Raw genomic sequence first — 12,845 nt, forward strand, 5'->3', positions numbered from 1 at the left:
CTAAAATAAAACTACACAAAATTTTAGGAAATCATAACACCACCAATTATAGGTTATATCAGGACAGTATCAATCTCCTGTGGTGTCAGCTGGAGGAGTGAGCGCATTTCCTCACTGTACAATGCAGTGAAATTCAACTGAATTCTATTCTGATTGGTGGACTGCCATTGGTCCACACTGCTGTCAATCTGTCTGGATGTTTCTCCCCCACCACCATTGTGACTGGGATTGCTGAGGTGGAAGAGTTGTGGTGGAGATTTGTTGTCGGGCGAGTGGCTTTGCTGGGACTTGATCATTCATTTCATGGCTATTTTGTTGAACATTGTTGTACTCAATTGTGCTGCTCCATTGCTGATCGTCTCTTGTTCACTTTAGAGTCTCCAATTGTTAAGTCTCATTTTCCAATTGAATTTATCACGCCTGACTAATTTATCACTGTCAATCCCCGTTACCTTTTACTAATCTAGTTGCCTTCTGCTGGTAGATCAAGATAACTGACCACATAGCTTTTACATCAATTATCATAATTATACATCTTAATCATTACATATTGAACAATATTGAAACTATCTTAATGTTATATCAAAAACTATATTATTGTATCAAAGCAGTAAGGTTATATTAAAACTGCAGTAAGGGTACATTAAAATGAAACGCGTTACAATTTTTGATTTAAAACTTCTGCAAACCTCATCATACAGAAATCACTAGCAATTTGAGTGTTTGCCCTTTTAAATCAGCGAAATGTCCGAATCTGTTGAGGTATTCCTGTCTTGCTGTTTGCATATGCGCAATTGATTTGAAAGTCTCTGTTTGTTCAACAACAACAACAACAAGATTCCATTTATTGAGTGCCTTTCACGTTGGGAGGACGTCCCAAGGCGCTGTACAGTTGGGTCAGGACCCGAGTAAGGGGGAAATGGTTAGGGTGAGGGGAGGGAAGGGAGGGAGCGAGGAGGGGGTAGAGAGTCGAGAGGGGAGCTGAAGGCACCGTCAAAGAGAAAGGTCTTGAGACCGGCCTTGAAGGAGGAAAGGGAGGAGGCGGCGAAGGCACTGGGGGATAGAGTTCCAGAGCCTAGGGGCTGAGAGGCTGAAGGCCCGGCCACCGATAGTAGGGCGGTTGGGGCGGGGGATGTGGAGCAGACCGGAGCCAGAGGAACGGAGGGTACGGGCAGGTAAGTAGGGGGATAGTAGGTCGGAGAGGTAGGAGGGAGCGAGGCCGGGAATGGCCTTGTAGGTGAGGATGAGGATCTTGAATTCGATCCTCTGGGGGATGGGGAGCCAGTGGAGGCGAGCGAGGCTGGGAGTGATGTGGTCGCGAAACCTGGTGTGGGACAGTGCACGAGCTGCAGAGTTCTGAATGACCTGCAGTGTGGAGGGAGGTGCCGGGAAGGCTGGCGAGGAAAGAGTTCCCATAGTCCAGCCTTGAGGTGATAAAGGCGTGGACCAGAGTTTCAGCAGCGTGAGGGGTGAGGTAGTGCCGTAGTCTGTTCATCATGAAACAGAACCTTTCAGTCCAGTCGGTTAAAAGGTATAGATATGCCGATGTTTTATTGCACATTGTGGTGACAGACTATTAATCTGAAGGTCCAGGGTTCAACTCCCTGTTCGGGTGCCAATCTGTAAATTTTAGAGTTCCTGAGGATGTAATACAGTGAGACTGGCCAGCAGAACCTCAAAATTGAAGTGGGATAAATTCAGAACGAATCTACGTGAACACTATTTCAGTGAGCGAACAGTGAACCTGTGGAACAGGCTCCCTAGGGAGATGGTTGAAGCAGGAAGTGAGGATTCTTTCAAACACAGATTAGATAGTTTTCTTTTAGGAAATAAAATTCTGGGATGTAGTACATAGGTAGTTTGGGATATATGTGCATCTGAACTGGATGGACCTTGGTCTTTTGGATCAAGCGTTTCTTATGTTCTTATGTAAAATGATGTCAGTACTTTATTCAATGAAAACCACATTGATAAACTGTTATACTGTACATACAACTAACACTCATAGTTTGGACACCAAAGATTTGATCACAAAGATGGTGACAGCTTAACGTATGTCAAACATGTGTTGACAGAACGATCTCCTTCAGTGGCAGTGGCGTCTTCCTCTCCTTATCTAACTTCTTCTCTTGAAGCAATTCTTTAATGCTGCTTTACACAATGCTCCCAGCGCTCATCCCTGTGTGCAGTGTCCACAAACAAATCATTCACTCTGGCACACGCAATCGATTCCTGCATTAGTTCTTCCATTCAGCCTATCCCGGCCGGGTCTTGCAACAGCCTCGGCTTCCAACACCCTAAACTGAATCATTATTTAATTAATGATGAAATATCGGGCGTGCAATTTTGATGTTAAACAATTGTTTCCTTTATTAAAGTTCAATGATTATACAAAAAGCAAAGACCTATCACATCACGAAGCGATACTGTAAGCGACCAGATTTTCAAGAAATAAGTAGTGATCAGTTACCGTATGTGCTGGGAGTGCATCAGGCAGCTGGGAATTGCCCAATCCGCATCTCACTGACACTGCCTATAACACCCTCAATTATACCCCAAATCTAATCAAATTTGCACGTGTTAGCAGTATTCCCACCACAAGAATGCTCCCGACCTTTAGACGAGTGAGTGTAACCCACATACTGTCCCAGTTCCTCAGGGCTCTGTCCTTAGTGCTATCCTCAAATATCTACATATTCCCTCATTGTGACATCATCCGCCAACATTCGGTCAACTTCCACATGTATGCGGACGACACCCAACTCTATCTCTCTGCCTCTGCAGTCCATGTCCTCTCCCGCACCAAACTCCATGACCCCATCTCCCCCACTCTTGCCCGACTCCATTGGCTCCCTATCCTTCAGAGGATCCAGTTCAAAATCCCGGTCCTCACCTAAAAAAAGCCCTCAGTTGTCTCGTCCTACCCTATCTCTGTAACCTCCTAACCCCCTACCAATCTGTCCGCTCAGCCGGCTCCGGCTTGCTCCATGTCCCCCGACCCACCTGCCCCACCATTGCCGGGAGAGCCTTCAGCCACTCTGCCCCCAACCTCTGGAACTCCATCCCCCAGTCACTCCGCCTCGTCCCCTCCTTAGCCTCCTTCAAGTCCCGCCTCAAAACCCTCCTCTTCGACCATGCCATTGGTCACCCCCTTCCCGTCCCCTCCCTTCTCCCTCCCTGACCCCAGCTCGGGTCTGAAATGCTGTACACTGTCCAGCGCCTTGGGACGTCCTCCCGACATGAAAGGCGCTGTACAAATGTAATCTTGTTGTTGTTGTGTCCTCTGGTTACTGCCCACTCGCCGGTGGAAACAGTTTATCCCAGTTCACCCTGTCGAATTCCCTCATAATTTTGAACATCTCTATTAAACCTCCCCTTAATCTTTTCTGCTCCAGAATAATCCCGGCTTCTCAACCTCTCCTCATAACTGAAGTCCCTCATTCCTTGTACCATTCTGGTAAATCTCCTTTGCACCCTCTCCAATGCTTTGACATTCGTCCTAAAGTGCGATGCCCAGAACTGTACACAGTACTCTAGCTGAGGCCAAACCAGTGTTTTATAAAGGATTATCATAACCTCCTTACTTTTGGATTCCTCCCTATTTATAACGACGAGTGACCTGTATGCTTTTTTAACCGCTTTATCTACCTGTCCTACCACCTTCAAAGATTTGCTTATGTAGACCCCCAGGTCTCTCTGTTCCTACACCCCGTTTTAGATTGTACCATCAGTTTATATTACCTCTCCTCATTATTCTTCCCAAAATGTATCACTTTGCATTTCTCCACATTAAATTTCATCTGCCACGTGTCTGCGTTTTACCATTTTACCATTCTGTCTATGTCCCCTTGCAGTCTGCTATTATTCCCCACATCGTTTACTACTTTTCGTAACTTTGTATCATCTGCAAACTTGGAGATTGTACACCCTATACCCAAGTCCAGGTCATTTACATAGATCAAAAACAGCAGTGGTCCCAATGCCAGCCCCTGGAGGACATTGTATACTTCCTTCTAGTCTGAGAAACAACCATTCACCACAACTCTCTGCTTTCTGTCTCCAAGCCAGTTTTGTATCCATGCTGCCACTCTCCCTTTAATACTGTGGGCTTCAATTTTTTTAACAAGTCTATTATGTGGCACTTTATCAAAAGCCTGGAGTTCCAGAGGTGGAGCAGTCTGACTGCCATTGGTGGGCAAGCAGGGCGGGTACGCCGAGTGGAGAGCTGGTACGGTTTTAGAAGATCACAGAGGTAGGATGAGGCAAGACCGTGGAGGGCTTTAAAAGTGAGATCGAGGATCTTGAACACTTGGCATCAAGTCCATAAATCACAGGTGCAGAAAGCAATCAATAAAGCAAATAAGATTCTGGGCTTTATAACCGGAGGTTGAGAATCTGGAGGCCAGGAATTGCTCACCAGTTAGATAGAGTGCTGGTCAGATCTCATGTTCAGTTTTGGGCATAAAAAAAATTGTACTTTACAAAGATGGAGTGCGAGCAGGAGCTGGGAGGGAGACAAATGCATAATGTTGTGTGAAACTTCTCAGATCAAATAAAACTTTTCACTTGCCCACTCTTACAAAGAACTATTAACACTGTAACTGAATTAAGAAAATATTAAGTCACCCATAAACCCTCGATTCAGTCTGCGTTTAGTTGGGCCATCTGCATTGACCGATGCCATGATGACTGGACAAAACTTGTCTTAAGTAAGTGCGACTGGTTGCGAATTAGGATCCTACGATTGTCTCACATGGAGCACTGAGTTTGCTACATCAATTGCGCAAGTGGTGACAGGTCCCCTTCGCTCTCCAAGCGATCATACATTCCACGCTCCCTCGCTCACCACTTTTATCTCTGCCCACCCCAATGCCATGCGTGCTGATGTTATTGTTACACCCTGGGAGGCAGGGCATGGGAAATCAAGTTTTGATCTGGCAACTGATAAGTTCGGTAGTGATCCTATGAGTTACGGGGTGGTTAGCATGATTAATGCAGATAAATATGAGTGGATTTAATAGGAATTGAACTGGACTTAAGTGGATGCACGACTAAGGTGATTAAAGGATTTATACAGATCAGACTTAAATGAGTTTTACTGTACTTCATAGAATCATACAGCACAGAAAGAGGCCATTCGGCCCGTCGTGTCTGCGCTGGCTCCGAAAAGAGCAATCCAATTCAATCCCACTGGCCCGCTTTCTCTCCATAGCCCTGCAATCCTGTCCTCCCCAAATACCCATCTACTTCTCTCTTAAAAGTTGTCATTGAATCGGCTTCCACTACCCTTTCAGGTAATGCATTCCAGATCTGAACAACTCGCTGGGTGAAATTTTTTTCCTAACCTTCCGTGTTTCTTTAAACATCTATCTTAAATCTGTGTCCTCGGGTTACTGATCCACATGCCAATGGAAACAGTTTTCTTCCACCTCTGATGCATCGCCCATCTCCACCAATACCTCACTCCAAAAGCTGCTGAAATCCTGGTCCATGCCTTTGTCACCTTCCGGCTGGACTATTCAAATGCCCTCCTCGCCGGCCTCCCCTCTGCTACCATCCATAAAATCCAGGTCATACAAACTCTGCCGCCCACATTTTTACTCGCACCAAACTCCGCTCCCCGATTACCCCAGTCCTTGCCAGACTGCACTGGCTGCCTGTCCCAGAGAGGATCGATTTCAAGATCCTCAGCCTTTTCTTCAAATCCCTCCACGCCTCCGCACCCCCCTACTCTCTGACCTCCTGTCTCCTCAAAAGAGTGCCCGTTGCCTTCGTTCCACCGGGTCTGGCCTCCTCCTTGTCCCCCGAGTCCTCCACTCCAACCTCGGCGGCCACTATGCCTCGAGGCTCTGGAACTCCCTCACTCCCTTCACCTCGCCTCTTCTCTTCCCATTTTCAGATCTCGGCTGAAGACCTTTCTTTTCGACCGAGCGTTTTTGTTCACCTTCCTCCCCCTCCACTTGGCTCGGCCCCGAGATCCGTTACTATGAAGCGCTCTGAGACGCCGTCCGGCGTGGAGGGCGCTATAAATCCAAGTTGTTGTTGTTTCTGGTTCAACCTATCAAATCCTCTCATGATCTTGAAAACCTCTATTAAATCCATTCTATTAAATCTTCTCTGCTCCAGGGAGAAGAATCCTAGTTTCACTAACCTCTCCTCATAACTAAGGTCCTTTGTTCCTGGTACCATCCTGGTAAACCTCCTTTGCACCCTCTCCAATGCCCTAACATCTTTCCTAAAGTGCGGTGCCCAGAACTAAACGCAGTCTCCAACTGAGGCCTAACCAGCATTTTATGAATATTCAACATAACCTCCTGACTTTTGAATTCTATGCCTCTATTCATAAAACCTAGTATCCCGTATGCTTTTTTAACAGCTTTTTTACTGCATTCAGTTCTGGGCACCTCACTTTACGAAATATGTTAGGGCATTGGAGAGGGTGCAAAGGAGGTTTACCAGGATGGTACCTGTCCCACCACCTTCAGAGATTTGCTTATGTGGACCCCAGGTCTCTCTGTTCATTTGCCCCCTTTAAGATTGTACCATCAGCTTAAACTGCCTCTCCTCATTCTTCCTACCAAAATGCAACATTTTGCATTTCTCCACATTAAACCTCATCTGCCACGTTTCTGCCCATTTTACAATTCTGTCTAAGTACTCTTAGAGTCTGGTGCTATCCTCCTCACTATTAACTACTTTTCTTAGCTTAGTATCGTCTGCAAATTTGGAAATTGTGTTCCCTATATCCAGGTCCAGATCATTAATATAGATCAGAAAGAGCAGTGGTCCCAATACTGACCTCTGACGGACATCACTACACACCTCCCTTCAGTCAGAAAAGCAACCGTTTACAACCACTCTCTGCTTTCTGTCTCCCAGCCATTCTGGATCCATGTTGTCACAGTCCCTTTAATACCGTGGGCTTCTATTTTGTTTAAAAGTCACTTATGTGGCACTTTGCCAAATGCCTTTTGAAAATCTAGATAAACTACGTCTACTGCACTACCTTCATCCACCCTCTCAGTCACTTCATCAAAAAATTCTATTAGGTTTGTCAGACACGATCTGCCTTTAACAAATCCGTGTTGACTGTCCTTAATTAAACCATATTTTTCAAAGTGAGAATTTATATTGTCCCGGATTATAGTCTCCAGAAGTTTCCCTCCTACTCATGTTAGACTGACTGGCCTGTAGTTCTCAGGTTTATCCTTCTGCCCCTTTTTGTACAGGGGCGTAACATTTGCAACCTTCCAGTCCTTTGGCACCACTCCAGTGTCCAAAGAGGATTGAACTATGATTCTATGAACGATTGTGGCCAGAGCCTCCGATATTTCCATCCTTGCTTCCCTCAGTAACCTAGGATGCAACCCGTCCGGACTTATCTATGTTGAGCACCGACAGCCTTTTTAGTACCTCCTCTCTGTTGATTTTTATCAAATCCAATTTATGTTCACACACCTGCGATATTGTGGCATTGGTTGCATCGTCTTCTTCTGTGAAGACAGTTGCAAAGTAGTTATTTAGTACATCAGCCATGCCCTCTGCCTCCACAAGAAGATTTCCACTGGGGTCCCTAATTGGACCCACCCTATCTTTGAACTAACCTTTTACTCTTGATATGCTTATAAAATACCTTACGTTTCCCTTTTATGTTTCCTGCTAATCTTTTCTCGTACAATCTCTTCGCCCCTCTTTCTTCCCTTTTCACTTCTCCTCAGTAATTCCTACGTTCTATTTGATTATCCTGTGTGTTTTGGACCTGACATTTATCATAAGCCTCCTGTTTCTGTTTTATTTTAATCCCAATTTCCGTAGTCATCCAGGGAGGTTTGACTGTCCTACCTTTCCCCTTTGTGGGAATGTATTTGTTTTCTCCCCGAACTATCTCCTCCTTGAAGGCTTTCCATTGTTCTTTTGCTGTCTTACCTGCCAATCTTTCTTTCCAATCTATCTTGGCCAGGTCCCTTTGTAGCTCACTGAAATTAGCCCACTTCCAGTTGAGGGTCTTCACTTTAATTGATTGTTGTCCTTTTTTATTACTATTCTAAACCTAATGATATTGTAATCACTGTTATCCAGATGCTCTCCTACTGAAACCTGCTCCACTTGCCCCACTTCATTTCCCAGAACTAAATCCAGCACTGCTTCCTTCCTTGTTGGGCTGGAAACATGCTGATCCGAAAGTTCTCCTGCACACATTTCAGGAATTCCTCCCGTTCCTTGCCCTTTACACTGTGTGTTTCCCAGTCTATGTTAGGATAATTGAAGTCCCCCATTATCACTACTCTATTGGTTTTGCATCTCCGAAATCTGCTTGCAGATTTGCTCATCTATCTCCTTCCCACTATTTGGAGGTCTGTAGTCTATAGTAAATACCTAACAGAGCTCCTTTTCTGCTCCTTAACTCTAACCAAATAGATTCAGTTTTTGGACCCTCTGCACATCGTCCTTTTCCAGGATCGTGACCGTGTCCCTAATGAGTATAACCAGCCCTCCTCCTCTTTCCCTTCCCTATCCCTCCTGAAGAGGTTGTAACCAGGAATATTCAGCTCCCATTCCTGTCCTTGCTTGAGCCAAGTCTCCGTAATTGCCACCACATCATAGCCCCATGTGGCAACTTGAGCTGCAGCTCACCAAGCTTATTGGTCACTCTCCGTGCATTTACACACATGCATTCCAAGACCGGCTTAATCCGCTCTATATTTCTCCCCTGTCTCTTTCCACTTCTTGCTGGACTATTCCTTGTTTCACTTCTATTTGTCTCTCCTCGTCCACTGTATAACTCGTTTCCCCTCCCTGATGCTACATTCTGATCCCCATCCCCCATCCTTGTTGCAATGACATTGGTCCCAGCCCTGCTCAGGTGTAACCCATCCCTCGTGTACAGGTCCCATCTGCACCAGAAGTAGTCCCAGTGGTTTAGAAATCTGAAGCCCTCCTTCCTGCACCATTTCTCCAGCCAGGCTGGAGTTTCATCCTCCTGGTTTGGTATTCACTCGCATAAGGCATTGGGAGTAATCCCGAGATCACCACCATTGAGGTCCTGCTCTTTAGCTTCTTCCCAAGCTTCTGATATTCTCCCTGTAGGGTCTCAGGTCTTTTATCACCTACATCATGGATCCCGACATAGACCACAACTTACGGATTTTCCCCTTCCCCCTGTAGTATATTTTGCACCTGTTCTGTGATGTCATGTACCCTGGCCCCAGGGAGGCAGCATACCATGCGCGAGTCCCGTCTTTTATGGCAGAAACTCCTGTCTATCCCTTTAACTGTTGTATCACTGATAACAACAGCGTTGGCATTTTTCTCCTTGTCCCCCTGAACATCCATTACCTTTTGACTCTTCTCGCCAGAGGCTTCCTCACTGGTATCCAGTACCGAGAACCGGTTTGTGAATGCCACACTCTTAGGGGATTTCTGTACTGCCTTTTCTTTTTTTGCTCCACGTTGGATGGTCACCCACTCACCCTTCTTCTGAGCCCTCTGTGTAGCTGGGGTGACCACCTCCTGATCTCTCTGTGGCTGTGGGGTGACCACCTCCTGATCTTTCTGTGACTGTGGGGTGACCACCTCCTGATCTCTCTGTGACTGTGGGGTGACCACCTCCTGAACTCTCTGTGACTGTTGGGTGACCACCTCCTGATCTCTCTGTGACTGTGGGGTGACCACCTCCTGATCTCTCTGTGACTGTGGGGTGACCACCTCCTGATCTCTCTGTGACTGTGGGGTGACCACCTCCTGATCTCTCTGTGGCTGTGGGGTGACCACCTCCTGATCTTTCTGTGACTGTGGGGTGACCACTTCCTGATCTCTCTGTGACTGTGGGGTGACCACCTCCTGAACTCTCTGTGACTGTTGGGTGACCACCTCCTGATCTCTCTGTGACTGTGGGGTGACCAGCTCCTGATCTCTCTGTGACTGTGGGGTGACCACCTCCTGATCTCTCTGTGACTGTGGGGTGACCACCTCCTGATCTCTCCATCACTGTGGAGTGACCACCTCTTGATCTCTCTGTGGCTGTGGAGTGACCACCTCCTGAAAAGTTTGATCCATAAATTCTTCAGCCTCCCGTATCCTATGTAGTGACTGTAGCTCAAGCAGCCGGTGGCACTTCCTACTCACGTTTGTCCAGAACACATGAACCATCCTGGAGTTCCCATATGGCACACAGTGTGCATGATGGGTCTCAGCTGCCCTGCCAGGTTTTTAGACATGTTTTGTAATATATCTCAACAGTTTCGGGGTAAATAGTTAAAAATAAGTAATTTCACACCATTTATTCCCTTGCTCACACTCCTTATATACTAAACGCCTACTCAACACCTACCACCACAGGAATGTGACCTTTTGTGCAGGCTCTTGGGGGTTTTGTTTCTCCTTTACAATTTCTCACCTGCACCAAATTCTCCCTCTGCACCGAATTCTCCCTCTGCACCGAATTCTCCCTCTGCACCGAATTCCCACTCTCACCTAATTCCCAAACAGCATTCTCACTCTGTTCCTCCTCACACCGTTCCCTCCTCACGTTCCTGGGCTCTCTGCTCGAGAGCACTTCTTTAATACTTTTCTTTTAATTTCCTTTGGAATTATCAACCGTATCTCCCTTAAGTAGGATTCCCTCATGCATACATATTTTTTTCTTGGCTTTTGGACTTATGGACTTATTTCTTGCTTCTTTTTCTTTTTGTATCATAAAATCTTACAGCACAGAAGGAGGGCATTTGGCCCATCATGCCTGTGCCCATCTTTGAAAGAGCTTCCCAACTAATTCCACTTTCCCAATAGGCTTGAAAAATCAGAATTTTGAGCACCCATATTAAATCTCCCCTTAATTTTCCCTGCTCTAAGGAGAACAATCCCAGTTTCTCTAGTCTCTCCACATAACTGAAGTCCCTCATCCCTGAAATAATTCTGGTAAATTTCCTATGCACCCTCTCCAAGGCCCTGACATCCTTTCCATGCTGCCCTGCATAACATGTCTGCTATGCACAACTGCTTCCCTGGAGTATATCTGAACTTGATATTGTAGTTTTGGAGCCTCATCTTCATGTGTTGTGGACTGTGAGTGTGGTGTGTGCTGTGAGTGTGTGTGCTGTGATTGTGGTATGAGCTGTGATTGTGGTGCAAGTGTGCAGTGGGTGTGGGGTGAGTATGGTGCGAGTGGCGCGAGTGTGCTGTGAGTATGGTATGAGTGTGGTGTGTGCTATCATTGTGGTGTGATTGTAGTGTGCGCTGTGAGTGTGAGTGTTGCATCTCCCAATCCTGTGCATTCAATCTTTCTCCTTTGTTGCAGGTGGACCGCCATTGGTTCCCCACATACAATCCTGACACGTATGGAGATGATTCAGATGCAGCACTTGGAAGAGGAAGAACGTTTCCGTAAAATCCAATTATCAGATCAAAGCAACCTGCAGGAGCGATTTGAAGGGCTCCAGGTATGGTTCCTGCCTCACTATGGAGCAGCAGCACACTTAGTCAATGTAGGCCACCAGTAGCTCCTCTTAGCTCCTCAGCTAGGCCACTATCTAGGTCCTGGTCACTAATGACCGCATTCGCTGCAACCTCTGGGGCCTCCAAAACCAAGCAGCTGTTCCAGCTGTGCCTCATAGGGTCTGTACTAACTGTCACTTTAATGCTCTCTGTGGCTGTGAAGAAGGGATGGTTGGTGAAGTCCTGGGGTTATTCTTGTGCTTGTCAAACAATTCCTTAATGGCTTTTCACAAATGTACTCATTACAGAATAATACAACCATGCGGTCTGTCTTAATTCTCACCTATTAGTTATTCTGGGGTTATGGACTGAGCGTTGTTGGCCTTAGTTGGTTTGTGCTCTCGTTTTGCTATTGGCCCCTGTCATATCATTTTCTGAGTCACACTTGTGCTTCTATAAGGTACTTCCATAGACATCTATAGTATGACACAGTTTGAGGTCATTTGACCCATTGCGGCCATCTGCCCTAATTATAGAATCATAGAACCATACAGCGCAGAAAGAGGCCATTCGGCACATCGTGTCTGCCCTGGCTCTGAAAAGAGCAATCCAACTCAATCCCACTGGCCTGCTTTCTCTCCATAGCCCTGCAATCTTGTCCTCCGCAAATACCCATCTACAACAACAGCATGGATTTATATAGCGCCCTCCACGCCGGACAGTGTCTCAGAGCGCTTCACAGTAACGGGCCCAAGCCAGGGGGAGGGGGAGGAAGGTGACCAAAGGCGCGGTTAAAAAGAAAGGTCTTCAGCAGAGACCTGAAAATAGGAAGAGAGGGAGCGAGGCAAAGGGAATGAGGAAGGGAGTTCCAGAGCCTCGGGCCATTGTGGTTGAAGGCTCGGTCGCCGAGGGTAGAGCGGAGGACTCAGGTGACAAGGAGAAGGCCAGACCCGGAGGAACAAAGGCAATGGGCACTGTTTTAAGGAGAGAGGAGGTCAGAGAGGTAGCGGAGTACAGAGGAGTGCAGGGATTTCAAGACAAGGGTGAGGATCTTGGACCTCTCCTCATCGGCCTTCCCGGCACCTCCCTCCACAAGCTGCAGGTCATTCAGAACTCTGCAGCTCGTGTACTGTTCCGCACCAGGCTTCGGGACCACATCATTCCCACCCTCACCTCCACTGGCTCCCCATCCCCCACCTACAAGGCCATTCACGGCCTTGCTCCCTCCTACCTCTTCGAACTACTATCCCCCTACTTACCTGCTCGTACCCTCCGTTCCTCTGGCTCCGGTCTGCTCCACATCCCCCGCCCCAACCGCCCTACCATCGGTGGCCGGGCCTTCAGACTCTCAACCCCTAGGCTCTGGAACTCCATCCCCCAGTGCCTTTGCCTTGCTTCTTCCCTTTCCTCCT

The 12,845-nt window shown here is 47.0% G+C and overlaps 1 protein-coding gene across 1 annotated transcript in view; it reads left to right on the top strand.

Annotated features, from left to right (window-relative positions):
- The window catches only part of dnah1 (dynein, axonemal, heavy chain 1), a 267,942-nt gene that overhangs the window by 75,616 nt on the left and 179,481 nt on the right, over positions 1–12,845 (top strand). The window contains exon 17 of the mRNA XM_042339689.1: positions 11,297–11,438. Within this exon, the coding sequence (XP_042195623.1) occupies positions 11,297–11,438 (142 nt within the window). The remainder of the gene's footprint in view (positions 1–11,296; positions 11,439–12,845) is intronic.

This window comes from Callorhinchus milii, unplaced genomic scaffold (genome assembly GCF_018977255.1).
Source record: "Callorhinchus milii isolate IMCB2004 unplaced genomic scaffold, IMCB_Cmil_1.0 Scaffold12, whole genome shotgun sequence".
NCBI lineage: Eukaryota > Metazoa > Chordata > Chondrichthyes > Chimaeriformes > Callorhinchidae > Callorhinchus > Callorhinchus milii.